The 22,507-nt window shown below is 33.3% G+C and overlaps 1 protein-coding gene across 1 annotated transcript in view; it reads right to left on the reverse strand.

Moving 5' to 3' along the window:
* Positions 1 to 4,115: 4,115 nt before the first annotated feature.
* Positions 4,116 to 22,507, reverse strand: part of LOC115445025 (phytanoyl-CoA dioxygenase domain-containing protein 1 homolog) — a 28,903-nt gene continuing 10,511 nt past the window's right edge. The window contains exons 2-6 of the mRNA XM_030171078.2: positions 19,353 to 19,499; positions 17,411 to 17,527; positions 14,570 to 14,720; positions 6,919 to 7,164; positions 4,116 to 5,164 (exon numbers count right to left, since the gene is read on the reverse strand). Coding sequence (XP_030026938.2) covers positions 4,977 to 5,164; positions 6,919 to 7,164; positions 14,570 to 14,720; positions 17,411 to 17,527; positions 19,353 to 19,499 — 849 coding nt within the window. The 3' untranslated portion in view covers positions 4,116 to 4,976. The remainder of the gene's footprint in view (positions 5,165 to 6,918; positions 7,165 to 14,569; positions 14,721 to 17,410; positions 17,528 to 19,352; positions 19,500 to 22,507) is intronic.

Consider the following 22,507-nt stretch of genomic DNA (forward strand, 5'->3'; position numbering starts at 1 on the left):
TCAACAGATTTACAATCAACGACAATAAAATTAGCTTATAGTATTAATTTGCTTGAACTTGTTTATAGATATTTGTAATTGATGGTAAGAAACTATGATTGACATAAATAGTTGTACCACACAAGCGAGCCGATATTAAGTGTGGAGTAAACTTGTTTTAAATAAGTTTTATCTCGTTTACAATTAAACGCGGCAGTGGAATAAACACCCAAACCGTTAGTTCATTGTACTCGTGTTACTTCATTGTGCGTATTGTTTATATTGTTTGTATTATTGTATGGATACTCTTTAATAAAATAGGTTAAGGAACGTTTTTTAACAAAACATTTATATATATACACCTATATATTATATAATACTTACAGATCTATAACTAAGTAGTATGTGTGTGACAAAATCATAGGTGCTATTGTTATAAAACATTATTGTATATTTTTGGTATAACATTATATATCAATTGATATCACGAGCACGTATCTCAGTAAGTGCTTATTATTGAAAGAATCTTACGTTGTTTCTTCCTACTTTTCTATAAGTAATTCTTCTCAAAGTGTTGTAATAAATGCAATTGTAGCAAATGTCGTATGTGTTACAATGTTTCGTGGTACCTATATCAATTTATATTCAATTGTCGTTCCTTTATTCGATGAATGCGTTTGAAAATAGTTATAAATTGTGGGCAGGGGCCTAGTTGCATTACATTACGTCTGCACCGCACGCCCTTGACCAATATTGAACAGGATGCATCCTATATTCCAAAATAGCGTGACCCTCTATCTATTGAAATGATATAAACCTATCCGTTATAGATAGAGACAGTCTTTTAGTGTGCTTACGAAATATTTTTATAGTTCATCGTTGAGTTAGTTTAAGATTATCTTTCTTTTGTACGCGATATTATTCTGAGTAGGTATCACCGCTTTGTCTGTTTCTGCCACTAATAGTGTGTTATTGGTCGTGTGTCTAATGATTATAGGAAATTCTATTGTTGGTATTGTTATTAATTTTTCATAAAAAAGCCTGATGATTAGCTGGGATGAGTGAGCAAGTAGAATAATTGAGGTATATCCTCAAAGATGAGTTCAACTATTTCCATATACCTCGTGTCGATGAAATACTCCATTTAAAATCAGAAACATATTAGACAAGTATAAGCGTGATTACATTTTCGATTTGGTTATTTTAGTTATTGACTCCCGTGTGCTTTAGTGTGAATAATATTGTATGCAATTATAATATTAATTGTGAGAAATTCGACAAAGTTCGTTTAAGAATTTTAAAATCACGATGTTGCTTTAATTTGAATAATAATACCAACGCTTGTAGTCATAATTGTACTAAACTTACTTTTAAGTATTTATGGTATTATGGTTTGTACCTAAACCTCTATATGTATTTATTTTTACAACCATTAACAAAAGTAATAACAAAATGGAATTTAATATTTGCAATTTGCATTTTCCTAAACAGAAGGATAATTTAAAGTCTTCAATATCGGAACAAACGCTGATCAAGGGCCTATCGCGACAGCATATTCTTATACAAGTTTAGTACGAAGAAAAAGAAACTGTACAAAGAAGCCTAGAGGTGTTCCGGCTTAACAAGATACTGATTTAACCTTCTCTGACAATGCCAAAGTTTTTTTAAGGTGACAATGTGACTTGGTGAGTAGTAAGTACTAGTACTGGCTTTAGTCATAGTTCTGAGGTGAATATAAGCATGTAAAGATCAAATTCAAGATTTTTAGATCAATAGTCATGTTTAATAGTGTCATTATAAAAAAAAAACAAAACGTATTGCAATTCAATGTATTATGTTTGGTCGTTTGAATTTTATGAACATATACCAAATTCCCTTTCATTTCCCTACATACTAGAAAACGAATATTAGAAATGAATCTCACAATTTTCCATTTATCGTAGGATATTTTTATTAAAAATTAAACTCTAACAAAGGATTTCATACGACAGCTCCGCTATAAATTAATATGTTACACGTCCTAGTAAGCTGTAACTTAATTACACTTTATTTTCTCATATGGGTCAGCGGGTAAACACTTTGTGAGGTTCTAGTTTAATGCAATATAAATATAAAATGATCAGCTACATAAAGCTACAACCCAAGAAATTACTACTCGGGGCCGGATATACACTTACATAGAACTGATATCGGATTACGTTAACCCTGCCACCTCAAACATTGGATACAATGTAGAGAAACAAACCCAATCTCGAACTGTAATAAGAGTTTCACGTGTTCAAAACCGGTGGCGTCTTGCGTGGATTTCTGTTTCCTAATAAGTTAGTCCATTAAATAAAAAAAATATTTATTCTCCTACCTCTTCGCCGCCTGTATATTTGTAATTTCCCTTAAGCATAGCTAGGAATGTGGGGATAAAGGGTGGGCCGCAAATAATGCAATGTATTACATACTATTATTGCTGCATCACCCTCAGTAACAGCTTACAGAATATTGCAAATACGATTTTTTGATTTGAAAACTATATTTTATAAATCTATTCATATTATTTTAAATAAATATTTTTTAAATGAAATAATGTTTAGCTATAAAACGGTAGGTATGTGGTTAAATAACTGCAGGGTTTTAACTGCATTGACGAAGTGATAGCTTGATGCGACAACAGAGAAAGTTTTTTTAGAATAAATATTCTAAGTATACCTATCTCGCTACTTCGTTACATGCAAGTTTTGTCCAAAGAAAACGAATCCCACCACGGAATCACAAATACTCTATTTAACTGATCACAATCATAAAAGCTAGTCTAGACAACTATTTAAAAATACTCAGAATAATAAATAAAAATATGATAAATAACATTTTAATCTACCTACTCGAGGATAATTCGCAGAATTTGCTGTTTGTTTTTTTTATTCAAAGCTTGAAAAATAAGATTTTTATGTAATCTTTTCTAAGTAACTGCAACCTTTGCTCGTCCTTTACCTTCCAAGGAGGATAAAGGATTTATAGCAATATTTTTTACCAATAATTGTCAATTTCTTGAACTTCATACTGAATATCTATACTTACTTATAATAAATCTGTAGAGAGGTCAATTCTGTACATGAAATATATTTCCAAAATAACTATCAGGGGGTGATTAGGGATTGATACTGATGCCAAAAATGCAATTAGTAAAAATTTTGTCTGTCTGTATAACCGTTATAGAAACAAAAACTACTCGACGGATTTTAACGAAACTTGGTACAATTATTTGTCATACTCCTGTGCTGGTTATAGTATACTTTTCATCACGCTACAATTAATAGGAGCAGAGCAGTGAAGGGAAATGTTGGGAAAACGGGAGAAGTTACTCCATTTTTTAAGCTTCCGTCACAATAACACGTGTAACTCCCGATAGCTTAGCAGTTCGAAGCTTTCTCATTATATTTGTCTACTCTTACGTTTATAACACTCTCAGTCATCCCTAATTAAAAAAGTTAACATTATTAAATATTCCATAAAAAAGAATCATAGAAATCGGTATAGAAACACCAAAGTTATACATGAAATACGCTGATAATAAGTCATCAAGCGTGAATACTGAATCATGCTACAAGGATTATTTTTGTATATATATAAGGTCGCGAACGCACAGGCAGGCGGCTTGCTTGACACCTAGAGGCTAGCGAGTAGCTTCGTAAAACGAACATTCTCGAACGTTCGCGACCGGCTCCATTTTTGAAGTCCGAAATCCACGCGGGCGAAGCTGCGGGCGGAAGCTAGTTTATAATATAATCACATTTGCTCTAACAGGTATTTGTCAAGAGCGAATAATTCTTATAATGTTTATGCGTTTGATCTTTTTCGTTATGCATAATATATATTATGTTAAGGACAGTAACATTTCTCGACTTTCTAAGTAAGTACTATGTCATTATTCAGTTATGACGCGTTAATAAATGTCCATTCTATGGTAGTTTTTAATGCTTATAGTTGCTAACGATAATGTCTTGCGACTTGAGTAAAAGCGGAAAATACCACAGTCAATATGCCTTTTATAAAATAACAGTAGGTACTGCGTGTTGTAGTAACGAGGGACTTTCTTGTTGCACTTGTTCTTCTAGGAGTAAAGGTTTAACATTATACTTTGAAAATTGTAGTAATAAAACAAATCATTGTATTGTTTATTCAAAATTATCACATTATCCATGCGTGACGGCGAGTTCAAAGTATCACAATGCTCGAGCAAAATACATAATAAGCTACATCATGTAAATCGGTGTAAAGTGAAATGTATATAAAAGCAAATATCAAAAATAGTTTTATGTTGTTTATGCAATAGTAGAAACAACAAAGAAATATGGTTTTGGAAAATCCTTCCTGATTTAATTTGTTCTTTGAGGATTATTGCATTTCTATCGACATATATATTGCAGTATGCCTCGAGAATTTAATAGAATTCTCTAAAATTATCGTTAATATGTTAGACCATTGTCCACAAAAATGGTCTTTCTGATGATAATTTCGACATGAATTATAATAATAATAATCAAAATTATGCATTTAAATACGACTATAACGTATTTACAGAAGTAGATAAAATACTAATAGCAATTATTTGTTCCTAAGAACAAGAAGTGTTTTATATCTTTACTGCAATTAATTTATATTGTCTTAATCAAAGTAATGTTTCTTCTAATTAATGAAAAACTTTGTTGAAATGAAATATTAAACATAATTTAAGTGAAACATTCCTAAGTTTAATCACATTTAATTTGTTAAATAGAATAATATGATATTAGCGTTTAGGACTAACAAATGCCATATTCTAGATGCTTCGTGGTTGTGATTTTCATCTCGTACTTACAATGACGTCAACGTTAAGATTTTTTTACATGAAATTTTTTTTGGCGTCTGTAAGTTCAATTGTGAAGGTTTTGGCATGCATACTAAATTATTTCGATTATAGATATATCGGTAACTATTTCATTTCAACAATGCTCTACGTTACAAATTTACATCAATTGGGGTGTAGTGTAGAGGTTTAAGAATGGCGCATTCTCTCCTTCTTGAAGCCAGTTATCTGCCGAATATTGATTGTTATGCTTCTCTATTACGTGGAAGGTGTAGGCGTGACGGCTTTTGTCTGATCTGTTGTGAGCGCTTTTGTGTACTACGTTGCCGTGGATCAGCACACACGTTCCTGAAAAGTTACAATAAAATATTTAGACTGTTGCATAAGGTTATTCTGTATCAATGAGGGGTACATTAAAGGCGTAAACACTTCGGCAAAGTTTAACCATTCCATAATGTAACTGGAGGGCTTTGATGCTACTAAGGACATAAATTCCAATCGCGAATGTGTCCTAGAATCAAAAATAACGTTCCTTAATCGAACTGAATTCATAACAACAGTTCGACTAGACAAGGGAGACGTGTTTAGAATTAGTTTGATACATACATATTGTCTCAAGGCACCGTTGTAAAAGCTATGAGACTCAAGACTTCCATATCACTATATACTTAAACATGTTAGTGCGTTACTGGTGTCGTGAAGTCTTTTGCAGTCGGGAACAGCGGAGATTTGTGACTGGTACCTATTTTACACTGAACGACTTCTAGTTACAGTTCGTTGTCGTATTTTCTTTACCCGAAACAATTTACTACCACTACACACATTATTGTTATATTCTAAGTATCTTGTAATTGGATCTTGTTCTACAAAACAAGATTTACCCGCGAATTTTGACTAGGCGTTTGTATGGCGTTTGTCCTTTAGGTCTAGAGCATAATGTACAATATAGCCGTCGTCTCGGAGCTTATAGTCGAAGAGCACACATTTTTAAAGCAAGTTCACTAAGCGTTTCTTACGAAACTGAAATGCGCAGTAAATATTTACTACTTTTTCTCTTTACATATGAATGAGCGTGCCAAAATACGCGCGGCGTCGGCGCGTCTAAAAGACGCAGTCTGGCTCTGGCCAATATCCTATGGTAGGAATATTGTTTGTTTCACTGTACCTGGTTTTATATCCTTGGTACGGTGGTCGCTACCTGGGCGTATTCCAATATCCTAACAACTAAATGCGATATGTAATATCCTTACTTCCAGCGTTAGAATGCGTCATAGAATTAAATGCATCTTACCTCGTTACCATCTTAATTGACTATAAACGTATGCAAGTTATAGTTTACATTTTTTATATTCATTCGCGGTTTTGTTGTTGCGGGAATGAGTTAGCCTATTTGCGTTCCTAGTTGTATTCATGAAATAATAAACTATATTATTATGTATCGTAGGACAAGATGAAACTGAAACGAGTGTGGATACAACTGAGCTGTAGATTGCTGACTTTAACACGTATTTAAGACATTTAATAACTTGAATAGTTATTTATAATACTCTACAAAGGTGTATGCAAAAATGATTCCATTAACTAGAGCTTTTTCGGTCTATCGAAGCCACTTTAAATCGCTTTCGCACTTACAGCGCCTGTGTGACGTACTGTTAATGGGTTTTCCGAGTTTCTCTAACGACATTATTACCTAGGGGCCGACTTCCAAGTATGTTAAAGTTAATTACGAGTAATAACTGCACCGTCCATCTTTGCTCTATTGATTCTGGTGCCTTTCTTGGCGCTGCGGGAACTGGGAGGGCACTCACCAATTTTCACCCGTAGAAATAATTTCTGAATAGTTGCCTCGAGGTTTTAAAAATACATCCCGAACTTTTAGCCGGACATGGTGGATTGCCGAGATTTAACCACAAATATTTAAGATTATTTTTCTATCCTACTACTGACAGTAAACTGTTAAACTTTTCTTATGCTTAGAGCTGTTATAAATTTACACCATAATACACTGAGTTTTTACTGGGGTTTGATAATCCCTTATTACCGTCGAGTGTTCTTATTTCAAGACATAACATTATTGTATCATAATATGATATAAAACTTACCTTTGGGAACAGGTATGGGCGTAAAACTGGACTGAGGATACAGAGCAGCTGGTCTGTCGTAAATGAGCGCCTCTTTGCTCTCCTTGTCAGGGTTGCGCGTCAGTCTTCTGTGTACTCCAGACTTGTGTGAGCCCCTGGCCATCCACAGGCAGCCGTTTTGAATAGTCGCGTCTTCAAGAGCGATCCAAAAACCGACTGGAGGTACAGGATCTGTGTACAAATACGTTGCGTCCTGGTGAGCCGTCACTGCAAAATAAATATTTACATTTTAAAATTGATATTTGACGACAATAAAGGGACATTTATGTAACATATATAAATATTTATACTGTTAAAAAAATATATAATTGCTATTGAATTTGGTTAGAAACTACTACATCTTTGGTAACAGTCTTAGTGCCTACCGACATACCGTCTACAAAACGATTTAACTTGCGGCAGGTATAGGACTTAGCGACAATTCCCAAAGGTTTCAGACCGCTATTAAAGTTTAATAATTTAAATCAAATTTCTTAGAGCTAATTTTACTATGTGAAATTTATGATTGTAATTTTTTTTTCTGCGACCTATCCAGGTCCGCTTAAGCAGCCTAGACGGTAGAGAAACTCGGTGTTCATCGGTGCACCTATTAATTAAGATCCCCACAACGCTATGTATATCGACTAAAAATTCCTCGCCTTCGGGCTTACAGTTCAGTCTCGATTATGATCTTCAGTAAATCTAGATTATGTTAGGAATAATTTCTGACCTGTACACTTCTATCAACTAAAAAAAGCAATTTCGAATGTGTATGTAGTGAATATGTTCCAAAAAGGTTACATGGTGTATTTTTTAAAAACATAAGTCATGTTTAAAAACTCTAAGTTACCTTATTAGAACATACTGACTGCGTAATAAATTCACACGAGACCTAACGTTGAATTATTAGCTCTCTATACACCAACAAATCAAGTCTACACTACAAATGACATTAATCATTCACGCTGGAGCATTGTGAGCGCCGATCTGTTTCAAGGTCGCTCGGTGGGCGTCCTGCTGACGTTCAAATTGCAGTATCCGTTTCAGTGCAGTGGTTACACTTCATTTAGCACTTGTCACTGTATAGTGTTGCTTGACATAGATACACAAATCACTAGGGGGATAGCTATCAATTCAATTATTTATAGTACCTTCAGAAACTCAGTCCTTAACTTTTTCCTTGAAAAATATTGTGAATTGTTTCTGGAAGGTCATTATATATAAATATTTAGATGTTTCGGACCTATGATCCTTATTTTTTTATTACAGAGTAAACTATCAACGGCCGTGTTTGAAATGTGGAATAGTTATCGATATCCCAGCTTTAATTGTTATTAACGCGATATGTTAACGTCAAAATAAAGTGTGGCATAGGAAATCAGGACCCTTTAGTGTGAATCAAAAAAATTGGGATATAAATTATAATTAGTCATATTTTATCTATTCACGTTACTGGCAAAATTTTCTGTAATGTATTTCATAAGAAGTATAGATTTGTAACAATAACGTTGTATTTGTGAATGGTTCTTAGTACAGGACGATAGCTTTTTGCGCAGTCGGGAAAAAGTAACAATCTTCAGTATAAAAAGATTATGACAAAAAAAACGGACATATACCCATTAAAGGTACAATAACTTTACCAAATGATTTTTGAAGGTAAATACTGTAATTATTTGAATGCTAATGAATTATGTGACCTACCGCTTATTGATAGCAAGTGCTTACTAACGTGTATACACCTGCATTCACTACTACTATCGAACTATCAAAAGTTCTGAACCACTCAAAAATGAGTGACTGCCAAGTTTAAAGGAAATACATGTATCAAGATTTAGTTTAGTGTTGGCAAAATAACACAGCGTGGTCAAATATAAATTAAAGTTTCTGCTAATGCCAGTATTATGGTTGAAAAAATATTTACTGTCTAGTAATCGTAGTTTTGCAAACGAATATTGCTATTGGCGAAGTTACCAAGCATTGGCCAATTCGCTAGGTTTAATAGTACGTATTACGTAATACCTATAAATATCAGTTGTGCAAATTTACATGACTCCATAAAGATAGTCGTCGGTATAAAGTAGTTATTGTATTTTTTTATAATTGAAATATTATAAGACCAGCAATCTGTTTGCTGGCTACATTGTTTGCATACCAAAAGAGATTGCAGAAGTGACTTCCATGATATATGGAAATGCGCATATATTAAATCACCAGCAAGTGTTGCGTAGGAGTTCGCTTGTTCGCGTGCGAAATCAATTAAAAATGAATACTTTCTACTAATATTTATTATGGCTTTGTCGATGAAGTTCATGTATTCGTTAATTTCGAATGCCAGATCGCGCAAAGTGTTATTAAGACAAATGGCTAGTATTATGAACGCTTTAGAAAACTCTTTTAACTAAAAGATCCAAAAACACAGTTTATTTCGCCTTATGCTAATCAATTAGTTATTGTATAGATATAGAGGTTAAGCAGCCAGGACTGCTATAATCAATCTGGATAGGGCGTAACGAGCTATATTAAATGAGATGCTGAGAAAAACATTATCGATACTATAATGATACTCTTTATGCCGAAGCAAAAGTTCTGTGAGTTAGACAATTATTTATTTTTCACGCCTGCTTCTTCGATCGTAAAACGATCACAAAATCGCCACTGTGTGATGTAATCGAGCCCAAATACGCCTTTAGGATCCCACTTTCATCTATTAAAACCTCATTCGTAATTCAATTGTCATTGTTCTTTTAAAGCCCTTCCCTTCCCTTAAACCCTGCTAAAATTTTACCAACTTTCTCTTATGTCTTGATTACATTGAAACAGAATACTTAATAACTAGTTTCATGAACATATTATATTAATAATTTCTAATATTATTGTACTACTTACCGTTTATGCTCAACTCAACACACATTCGTCATACAATCATCACACTGCTTCAGAGGCACCCCATCACACACACACCTTCCAAACACATAACTCATTCATCGCAAACCCTTATTGCAGACATTCATACTGCATAGAACATTTTTATACTCATTCCATTACATTTTTTATTTGATTATTTGTTCACCAAATTTTCATTTGACAATATTTATAAAGTACTTATAGCTTATAATTAAGAACTAAAAATTATAATTTTCCCTAAATGCGGCTTATAATCTTTGGTGTAAATTATATTATGACAGTTCAAGATCAAAGCGTAACTAATTTTGGGTACCACTACCAAATATTGTATGCGTATTTTCTTTGTATTTAAATTATAAATTTAAAATATAAGAGTACATACACACGGAATAACGCTTCTTTAATCACCGAAGGGGTAGGCAGAGGCGCAACTAGTGCACCCACTGTCCGTCGTATGTATTCCGTCCATGATGTGACAGGGTCGTTACTATAGGCTCGTGCCTATCAATATTTGGGCTGATACTGAGTAGAAAAACCCCATTTCACTTTGGCCGACCGGGAGATTAAACCCGAGATGTCAGCACTGCAGTCGTTCCGTAATATTAACTACTATCCCACAGAAGCAGTATATACATGTTAATTTTCCGTGTAATATTATGTTAGAAATTGAAGTCCCGGGCGTAGGTTTTAGTTAAATTTCTTTGAAACGCAAACTTATTAGCTGTTAATGGGTAATGAACGTTATTATCGGCTTAAGCTCATGGAGCGACTGGCGCTCGGATAGTCATTATCTTTATTAAGCTAAATTATTAATCTTTTATGATCCTGTAGTGATGGTAAAACATCTATATCTATATCTATATCTATCTATCTATCTATACTTATAATAAATCTGTAGAGAGTTCAATTCTGTACATGAAATATATTTCCAAAATAACTATCAGGGGGTGATTAGGGATCAATACTGATGCCAAAAATGCAATTAGTAAAATTTTTGTCTGTCTGTCTGTCTGTCTGTCTGTCTGTATAACCGTTATAGAAACAAAAACTACTCGACGGATTTTAACGAAACTTGGTACAATTATTTGTCATACTCCTGTGCTGGTTATAGTATACTTTTCATCACGCTACAATTAATAGGAGCAGAGCAGTGAAGGGAAATGTTGGGAAAACGGGAGAAGTTACTCCATTTTTTAAGCTTCCGTCGCGTGTGCAACCTTAATGGTTAAAGCTACACTGAAATCATGTATGACGGAAATGTTCTCCTTAAAATTATGTAAAAAATATCCCACGACAGCATATGTCTATCTTTTATGGTTGACTCACAATAATACGTGTAACTCCCGATAGCTTAGCAGTTCGAAGCTTTCTCATTATATTTGTCTACTCTTACGTTTATAACACTCTCAGTCATCCCTTATTAAAAAAGTTCACATTATTAAATATTCCATAAAAAAGAATCATAGAAATCGGTATAGAAACACCAAAGTTATCCATGAAATACGCTAATAATAAGCCATCATGCGTAAATACTGAATCATGCTATAAGGATTATTTTTGTATATATATAAGGTCGCGAACGCACAGGCAGGCGGCTTGCTTGGCACCTAGAGGCTAGCGAATCACCTAGCGAGTAGCTTCGTAAAACGAACATTCTCGAACGTTCGCGACCGGCTCCATTTTTGAAGTCCGAAATCCACGCGGGCGAAGCTGTGAGCGGAAGCTAGTTTTAAATAAATATTTAATAACTAAATATTTATTTAAAATACTTAAAATATAATTACTATTAAATAATTTAAGAGTAATTATATTTTAAAATTATATTATCATTGATTCTTTTACTTCATTAAATTTATAGTGCATAACGGATATCCAACAAAGTACAGCTAAAGCTGGTAGGAAACATTTAAAATAGAATATTCGGCCCAGTATGGGCATGCTGTGCTGAAAATTCATGCTTATATATCCTTAAAATATGATATAAATAAAATACATATAGGTACAAGCCACAATTATAACATATTCTTAGTGCTGTCTTGTGGCGACCCCTTGGCGAACGCCGCGTCAGTCGTTCGTCCTTATTCTAACTCAATTTATTATTTATGGACGTTAACAAGAAGCATGCCATCTTGACACTTGACACTTGAGTCGAGCTATGTACCATATTATGCTTCTTATTTTTGATGTTTCCGTATATGGATATAAGATAAAAGACAAATACTGTCTTATTTCTACCTACCTATGCAACGTCTTCAGCAAACAATAGAATTCCCAAAAATAGATTAAAAAATATAGATAGCTCTCCCTTTGTGTTTTGTACAGTGCCAAAGAATAAAAATATTTTTCACTAGGTATTTTCAAAGCTCGCAAAATCTATAGACTTATTTTTATATCTTGGAACATAGACGGTTACTGGGATGTTTTTTATTCGATATTTGCTATTCCAGATTAAATAATTGAACTCAGTACGTGACTATACTAAGCGTTTGGTATTGTATTTCCGTGTGCGAGTCCGTCTGGGTACAAAGCACTGGGTTTATCTGCCAAAAGTTAATGTTAATTACGTTAATGCAGTTACTCGACATTGTGAGACTTAGAATTTGTATCAGGGTGGCGAGTGCAGCGCCACAAGTAGTGAAGATGATAGAAAAATATATAAGAAGAGGCGAATACCTACTACTAATGGGTAAACGTGATGGCAACAATAAGGTTAGCAATTTGATAGTCCCAGCTCGATATTATGTTTAGTTAAAATTATCCCAAATATGTTTTAGCTAAACAAAAAAGAGTTATAAGTCTAGTACAAAACATACGATTTTGTTAATTAACTTTACTCTTTTTTAGTCAATAATAACGAAATACAGCAACGCAAGATTCACAAGGCTCGCTTGTATAGAAGCTATATAAAACAATAATAAAATGTTCTTTTAAATCAGGTACGCGACATGGGGCAACTTTGTTAGAGGAAATCTCTCAGGGCAAAAGAAATTTAATCAGTCGTGAGGGAGGATCAAGATTTCAATTCACATTCCAGTTAATAATGAAGTTTAGTGCTAGATAAACTTTAAAAGGTTTGTAACACAATCATTTTCTGAGTAAATATACACAAGAGCGTGCAGAACGACGTATTGAGATGTCTTTAGAGATAGTGTATATGAAGTTTACATTATCTATGTATATTGAGCATAAGGGATTTTGTTTTTGAATGATGTGAGGAATCGAAAAATAAAATGTAAGTTTTTAGGATGTATCTAAGGTAATACTGAACCGATATAATTATTATATTTTATTTGATTGGGCACTTTTTTTTACAAAAAAAAGACTTTTAGGAAGGTTCCTGGCGAAGTCGTTAGTATGAAATAAAAATATATTATACGTATTACATTACAATATATTACAATATTTGCGGCGAATTTGACCCCATAATATATTTGACTCTTATTTTACAACAGTAGGAACGTTCAATCCAGGGCCCTTATTCTGTATGATAGTGTAAACGCGTAACGCGGCCGTGTCATGTTATCTTTGAGAAATGTGCGTGGAATGGTATTCTGTAAGCCAAATTTCTATAGTCCTAAACATGATGCGTTGTGTTACGTGCTTGTTACACACTGTCAAAATAACGTGCGGGATAGAGAATAAGGCCCCTGTGATGAGTAAAGTCGACGGTCCCTACGTAAAGTATCGAATCTGCAAAATTGCATTTTTGTAGATGCAATACTTTACGTAGAGACCGTCGAATATACATCGCTTGTTTAGTGTGATATTACCGTGGTGATAAGTACTTCGATGCTTATTGTCTTGAATAAATGCAGTTCATTTTAATAAGGACTGTATAAATATCGACGGTCCCTACTCAAAGTATTGAATCTGCAAAATTCCATTTTGCAGATTCGATACTTTTCGCAGGGACCATCGAAGTATATATATAAGTATTTTTCGCCTAATGGTAAGATTTGCGTAGCGTCCGCCAAAGCCTCGCGCATGGAGGATCATTGATCCATTCCGATCATTAAAGAAAGTAATTACGAGTAGGTAAGTAGGTCGAGTACTTGAATTTCCGGTATTCTTACCTACTCACTACATGAAATTTAAAATAAAGACAGGGAATAGATATAAATATGTAAGTATTTGTTACCATCACTATCTCGTCTATCTTATCTATATTATTTATTATAATCAAAAAGTGTAGTTTTTCAATTTAGATTTAGGGAATATGTCTAACATATTTTGTACTCCGATTATAAAATTTGTTTTACTAATAAAATCCGACATTATCACACACAGTGTGCTTCAGTGTGCGATTCTAATAGTCAGAAACGCAAAGCTACTTATTTAGTCTACAAAATAGGCAAACCATTAAAGAAGCTGTTTGAATACGGTCCTTGATAGGCAAATGGCTGGTCCTACCTCTTTTTTATATATAATAAAATTGTAGCATGCCGATGTCTACATATAATATTGAAGAAACATTAATATCGGGGATCTTTATTAGAGCAATAGATGCCAAACCACCAGATTTTGAATTTTTTGTTCGTATGAACACATATCATGCAAAAATTACTGCATGTAAATACAGAATGTAATTTTCAACCATGTATTTCTGGGGGTCTCACTTAAAATAGAGACTTCATTTTATCCGGGGAAATATAAAGCGAGATTTTACCCCAGAATTTTTTATGCGGCCGCAGCCGCGATCAAATTCTAGTTTAAAGAATAAAATGTATACCTTCGCCCCCTATCCCGGGATTTTTGTAAATGTACATGCTTTGGACGACTGAAGGCTCTTTGAAGCCGAGCTCTTGACACACCGTCTTCACCCGATCGCTGTACGTATAACATCTGAAGATTGGATGCAGGAGATGCAACGCGTGCCCCACCTGTAACAATGCAACATATATTTGACTTCGACGTCTGCAAATACTACTGAGTATTGCTCCAGGTGAAATATTAAAATTCTTTCTTAACATCGAATTGGAGATATCAGTTTGTTAATTACATTTTTTAGGATTGGTTATGCATTTGAATGCACATTTTATCTTTACAATATAATAAATGTTAGAAGTTTACGCCGAAACAGCTGAATGGATTTGGATGAAATTTGGGATACGAATGTATGCCATGGCCAAAATTGACATACGTATATTTTTGACCTAGTATTATAAAAACAAAAAAGTTTATATAGTTTATATTCATAATTATTTTCCGAAAGTAACATTTCGAACCGATATCCATTTTAATGTAGACTGGAAAGGTAAATAATCAATTAAATACCAATTGGATGTAAAATTTGCGTACACCATTTTTTTACTTTTCTCTAAGCCATGTTCTAGCATTTAGTTTATGGTAAATTAGAATAATTTAATTATAAATCTGTTTTTTGTCATTGCCCAGCACATGTAAACTCACTTTTCCCCCAAAGTGGTTAACAAGGGTGTAACTAATGACCTGCAGTTCGGATAGTTATTGTACAAGATTGTGATAAGGACAAGCCCTGCTAGTGACCTGGTAATAACGAAATGAAATACAATCCACGAATATTCTATTTATAAAATTACATAAATTTTGATATTTAGGCCTAGCAAACGAAACCTGATGCTAGAAAAATATGCATAGGAATGATATCCTATCAATAAATATATACGGTAGGATATGTCATTCCCATACATTACGTTAGTGTTCATGTTTCTAGGAACGCATCTAGGCTACGGCCACGGGACATCAATGGATAGCTCATTCTAGAGAAATAAAGATATTATTTTGGCATCAAAGATGTCAAATATTAAGAATTTGTAACTATCTTACAGATTACTAATTAAAACTTGGCTAGAAATAGATCACTGTGTATCGCAATTCCTTACCGGCCATGGTAATTTTAAGGGTAAACTATTCTCATTTAGGCTGGTAGATTCTACTGCGTGCCCATGCTCTACGCCTGGTTACGAAGCTGAACAATCTGCTCATTACGTACTTTGGGAGTGTAGTCACTGGCATGAAGAGCGCAACATCATGTTAAACAGTAGGTATGCAAATAACATCTGGAGTTGTATACTATATGGACGTTGTAGAGATTAGAACGAATTTCCGTGCTTTCCGGCGTTTTTGCCATGCCTATTATAATCAAATCTTACAGCTCATGTGATAGGACCCTTTCTTTCAATTTTATCCGTGGTGCTTTATAACTAGCTTATCTAGTTGTAAACGTTCCTATCCTTGAGGTTAAAACGCCTCTTTAGATCATGATCTTGTCACCCGAATTGCTATGGAGGGAAGTGGACAATTAATATTTCCAACTCCTCCCTATCTTTCTATTTGATTAATTTCGTTGCGGGGTAATGATATATTAGTTTTCCATGAGTCTCACCGAGCTTCACTGCTCGGTGTCATAAAATGCGTGCCACTGCTGATTCTGGCTTACAGGAGTTGTAGTGGTGGGCGTGAGGGCGGGAGAGTCTCGTCTCTCTTACAGATTCATAATAAAAGGTAGATAGTAGAAACTTCTTACAAAGTTGCCGCTTAACGGAGATTAGTGGGGTTGTTAGCAAAGAGGGTATTATCGGTAAATCGAAGGTGTAAGCTGTTAATTGCGATTGAAATGCTCTCATTGGTTATATTGCTGTAATCTACGTATACGTAGATTTAATAAATTGTTTCAATTCATAATGACAATTATTTATTGTATAGTGAGAATTTTCTTTGATTTACGTGATGGTTAGCAATAACCGCTCATGGCCGGATATAATGTTAAATAAGTGGTTATTTAGTTTTTTTTAACGAGGGTCAAACGTGAGAAAAATATGAAGAAGTACATCTAGCTTGTCGGGAATAATTATAGTCGCTCACAAACACATCAATGATATTGGCATTTATTAAAAATATAATATCTTGTCATAAACTGTACATTTCAACTAACGATGTTTTTCAATCCTACTAATATTATAAATGCGAAAGTTTGTGAAGATGGATGTATGGATGTACATATGTTTGATCTTCTTTCACGAAAAAACTACTGAACGGATTTGGATGAAACTTTATAGTAATATTGTTTATACATCAGAATAACACATAAGCTACTATTTATAATGATTTTGTGTAATTTGTCATAATATAAATATACATATCAAGTAAGTTGGAAAAAAAAATATTCCGGAAAACTCCTTCACGCAGACGAAGCCGCGGGAAAAAGCTAGTGATTTTATAACGAGACATTAACTACTAGCTACTTTCTTACTACATGTCGAGAACGTATCAGAAATTCAGTATGTTAAAATGTAATTTTCCTTTTATTGCTCTTCTATTTGATCTATTTACATTATGTTTTCGAGGACTATAACTTTGCTACGTTGTTATTTTAATATTAATTATAATTTTTACCTACTGATAAATTATCTTCTTATTATATGTTATTCAGTTGATATTAAAAATACATACAAGCAAAATATTTTTTTCTAGAATTTTCTCACCTCTTACCCAATAGTCGTCCATCCGTGTTTGCAATACATCATATACCATATAAATGCAATTTTTACACTTATTCTATGTTCGAAAGTGTCATCTAATTCTTGTTTACCTTGTTTAATGACACACTCGCGTCTACTTGTAGTTTGCCATCGGGACCAATTGCTGCTTCTTCGAAGAAATGTCTTATCTTATCGTTGCTGCCCAGAAAGTACTCGTCTTTATGTTGCTGGAACAATTGAATACTTTGTTATAGACAGTTATATATTTAAAATATTGTTGAGGGTTACGTTTCATTGTTTGGGCTAATAATTATGTTTTTTATTATAAAACCAACAGTAACAGACTAAGAACTAAGTTAAGTTAGTTGAGCTTAGACCGCATAACTGCGCTATTGTTTCCTACTCGTGTGCAGCAAACTATATTATATAAACCAAAATATGTGCTATGTGTTACAAACTGACTCAGCTTAGTTCTTGATCCGCGGCCAGCTTAATGCCGTAGACCAGTATGTTGTGAATCTAATAACACCCCGTAAAATCATGTGTGAAATCTATCACGCAATATTGATCTCATAGCATGTCTGAATATTTGACATATTGTCGCATGTTTAGAATTTCAACGGAGAAAAAACAAAATAGCTACAAAATGTTCTAGTAAGAATAGCAAATAATAAAAAAAAAAAAAGAAATCAATCCCATTTTAGTGCGATACACATGAATGAATACAAGTGCATAAGTACTTATAGAACCGTCGAGAAAACTGAAAACGTAAAATATGATTATTGAAATATTTATGACAGAGATTTCTGTTAGACACTGCATAACATCTAGTTCGCAATGGCTAAAAGCTACTAATTGGATACAAAAGTAAAATAATCTAACATAAAAAATAAGGATTTTCATGTTCCACCTTCGAAAATCCACACACGTAATATCAGAGTTAGGAAAATTTACAAATTATTCGAACGTTGCTACTTATGGTTATGAGCTCTTTTTTCCGCACTTAGCCCGTAAAGTAGTCGGGCCATTGGTACGTAGCTACTTATTAAAGATCTATCAATATAATGAAAAATTACAAAGTAAACTTTAAATACCGCTACCCGTTAATACAGCGTTAAAATGATGATACATGTGTATTTACATATTTCTATTACCTGCGTTAATTTCAGCTCTAATTTGGGTAAAATAAAACCAAAAATCATAAAATACACACAAACAAAATCTCGTGCGTATTGACGTGGTTACTGGTTATGTTATTGAACCGCGGGATAGGTTATTGAACCTTGCAAGCCATTTTAACGTATATTAAATATTTTCAACAAATCATCATCACATCACATCATATAAACTATTTATAGTTCGATTTGCTTACCAATTAATTTTAATTGATTCTGTGCATTTGTATTATTTCGTTTGCAAATAACAGACAGATCATGTTTGTGTTCATATCTCAGAAACCACCAGTAAAATAAATACCTTCAAGCTCATGGATAACAAAAATACGTACAATTTATGTTCTTTGTATTATGTATTTGTTCTCTAACTGCAACAAATTACCGAAGCTATTAGACCAGCTAACTAATAATTAACCAAAAGAAAATATTTTCTGTAATTACGATATTAAGTGGTTTTCATCGAGCATCAATTTCATTTTAATTACGCTCTTATGGAAAATGTCTAAGTAAAGTGGAAATGTGTGATCGTTTATCAATATGATTTAAATTTAATTCAATTTCTGACACAATATACATGTATTAGACGATAAACATAAATGTTTGATCTCAATTTAAATGGATACATAAATAGCACTGCGTTAGTATACAAGACTATACTATTAACGAGACGATCACGATAGTATTCTAAGTATTACAACTGCTTTAGAAATTCTTGGTATAGACGTTTTGCTTTATTTTATACACGAGTCTTTATTTTATACTCCGTCATCGGATAACATTCGGTCAGCTATTTACTCTTATCCATAAAAGAGCATTAAATTTGAGATGTTAATTTTATTCAATAAAATGAGAAAATTAATAGAAACTTGGATTTTACCTGTTTACCGGATTCCGTGGTGGAAAATATGGCTCTCTTATCACTGTCGGCTGCGTTCTTCGTTAGTTCTAAGCCGGCTGCGATTAATTCATCGCATTCTGCAGGTCTCAGGAAATCTTGCAACACGACGTACCCGTCTTGCTCCAACTAGAAATAAATATATTTTATACATTAATTATTAAGTATTTAATGTAAAATTTAATGTTTTACATTCGCAGTAGCAGTTACATCTTTGTAATACGTTGTCACTTTGAAAATTTCAAATAAAATAACCCGGGCATTGTTCGCAAATAAGTATTCGGAGATTGCCTCTTAATCTTGCAATAGTCGGTGCCATTTTTTATTAAATACGATACTGTGTATAAAATCATGATTCATATCGGCGTAATATTCAAAATTCAAAAAAAAATAGATTCGATGATATACGACGTATTGGCCTTATTTGATATAATTTATCATATGAGTTAATTTTCTTAGTTTTTCATATATATCTTCTTGTTATAAGAAAATATATAAACTAGATATTCTACAGGCGCTAACGAACCGAAATATTTGCTACAAGATGCAGCTAGGCGATTTTTACCTACTTACGTCGACGTTCGTTATTTGATATTTCTACAAATAGGTTTTATACATCATTATATAATACAAAACTTTGCCTGCGGCTTCGCCTACGTTGAAATAAAATTTTACGAATATTATTATATTCAAAGACCATAAGATCTTTGTTCCTGAAAAAAAAGGAGCTTGTGTAGGTGAATATATTATGTGTTCAAGTTTACTTCGAACTCACCGAACATTATCATCAAAATTCGTTTATTGGTTTACATACATAGCATTCAAGCGCAACATACAGACAGAGATACTTTCGCATTAATTATAATATCAGGATTTGCACTCTTTTAAACAGTAACAGTAATATAATATGAAACTTAAAATACAACATTAAAAAACTATTTTACATCTGCTTTTGAAATAGAAAATTGAAAATGTAAGTTTGAATTATATTTTGTATGTAAATAATTTTATCAAACCATTTCATATGTTTCTACCAATGTTTAATGAGTAAACACTAAAAAAGTGTTAAGGTGAGTACAGATTAAAGCTTTTGCTAGACATTACAATATAATCGAACGTTCTTATGAATGTTAGTACAAAAACAGGCAAAATATAAGTTTTTAAAAGCATTTCCACGTAATGTAACATTCCTGTGAATGCTGTTTTTTAATTTATTGTGCGTCGAGCACAATAGATTAAAAAACAGCTAATGCAAAGCACGTGCAACATCACCGAGTAGACTCGAACAAGAAGAAGGTAGTGATTCTTTATTCCCGGCTCGCGCACCTCACTGCGCGTCCCCCGCGCTCGAGCCTTACGTCGATAAAATGTTACACCAACGCTTGATAGAGTTTAAAATCAGTTAACATCGAGCATCGAAATTAAAAACGGCAAATGTTTGATGTTTTGTTACAAATAAATTCTATATTCTATAGTCACCTTGAAGTGCATTTGCCCGTAGAGAATCAGGACTGCGCCTCGCCGCGCCCCCACGTGGTACTATTTCTAACGAACACTATTTTTGAACACTTATTTCAACATTCGGCGATGCGGTGGGCTAGTATGGTCTGCCCCATCGTCTTTAATAAAAAAGTGTTTTTTTTTTTTAAATAGTTTTTTAAAAGATACCCTAGAAACAATATATCTTTGACTTGGAATTGGTAGTGCGTTATGTATGCAATGATAACAAAATTATATAGGTATCTACTACAATGTTGATCAGCCAACCTGATGACAGAATGGCTAATTTGATATAATAATAGCATTATATTTTAAATAGCAATGTAGTAATTACTCAATGACTCAATTGTAGGTAACAAATAGTAACAACAATGAGATGGTGAACCACCTACTACGCAAACATTTATTTCGGTGTATCCATTTGGCAAACCCGAAAACAATTATTATTTCAAAAGACGGTACTATTTTTTAATATTCTGTGAGTATATTAACAATTTAAGTGCCTACATTGCTATATCCGCGTATTTATAAGCTGTAGATTAGATTCAGAAATCTATTATTTCCTTAACTTCCGCGAGGTTTTGCCAAAACGCGAATAATTATCGTCTCCACGAGGGAATTTTATCAGAATATCAATCTTCGAAACAACATAAACAAAATAATCGTGGTTTTTATTTGGTTATTTGACTTCGGTTCGCTAAGTGTTGGAAGTTGATAATATCTTGTATCTGTCGGGTGTCGTGTCGATAAGACACTGCAAGCATATTTTATCTGGATCATATCGTAATTATTTGGTATAACAAAGTTTCGATACTAAGATCAGTAATTGGAAAAAAAAAATTCTATGTCTTTTAGTAACCATCAAGATCACTCATTTGGTTTATTTAACGAGGCCTCAATATTATATATAAGTAAAAAAGCGTTTTATAAGTCCTACTTTTGTTCATCAACTGATCTGAGTCAATGATGCTCTTTTACCTATGCGGCTTTCATTGTTATCCCTCGATAAAAAGCCCGTTATTGCGATAAGACGGATTCCCCTCCGTAGACGAAATAGAACCGCCTGCAAACATATTGTTCGTCTGCATAATGGTATATATAAGTTACAAGATTCATTTTCCATTCTTCTTATAAATTGTCAAGCGACGTGTCATTTATGTACGTGTACACAAGAAACGGTGTGCACACGAACGCGTGACACGGACTCGTAATTCTACTTACAGAAGACTTAAAAAGTAAGGAGTCTTGTTAAAAGTATTTCATAAAAACTGAAACACGTGTTATGTTACATGAAAAGTGATTTTTTGGAGTATATATTACGGTGTTATTTAGTAATATTTATATATTTTTGTTAAATAATGCTCCGAGACATAAAAGCAGTGGGTATAATAACTGTTATAAAATTTAACTGATCTTAGCGGTTTGGTTTTTAATATTGCTACTGGCTTCTGTTGTTAGCAAGTAGCTGGCTAAATAAATATGTGTAGCCAAATTATTAAAAAAAAAAAAAAAAAACAAAAGACTACGAGCTGTTTCATAAAAAAATTGGTTTACAAATCCAGTATAATCGTGATTTAATTGAATTAATTACAGGTTCTAAATATCACGATATGGCATTTACAGAAATACTGTTATTA

Source organism: Manduca sexta, chromosome 27 (assembly GCF_014839805.1).
Source record: "Manduca sexta isolate Smith_Timp_Sample1 chromosome 27, JHU_Msex_v1.0, whole genome shotgun sequence".
Classification (NCBI taxonomy): Eukaryota; Metazoa; Arthropoda; class Insecta; order Lepidoptera; family Sphingidae; genus Manduca; species Manduca sexta.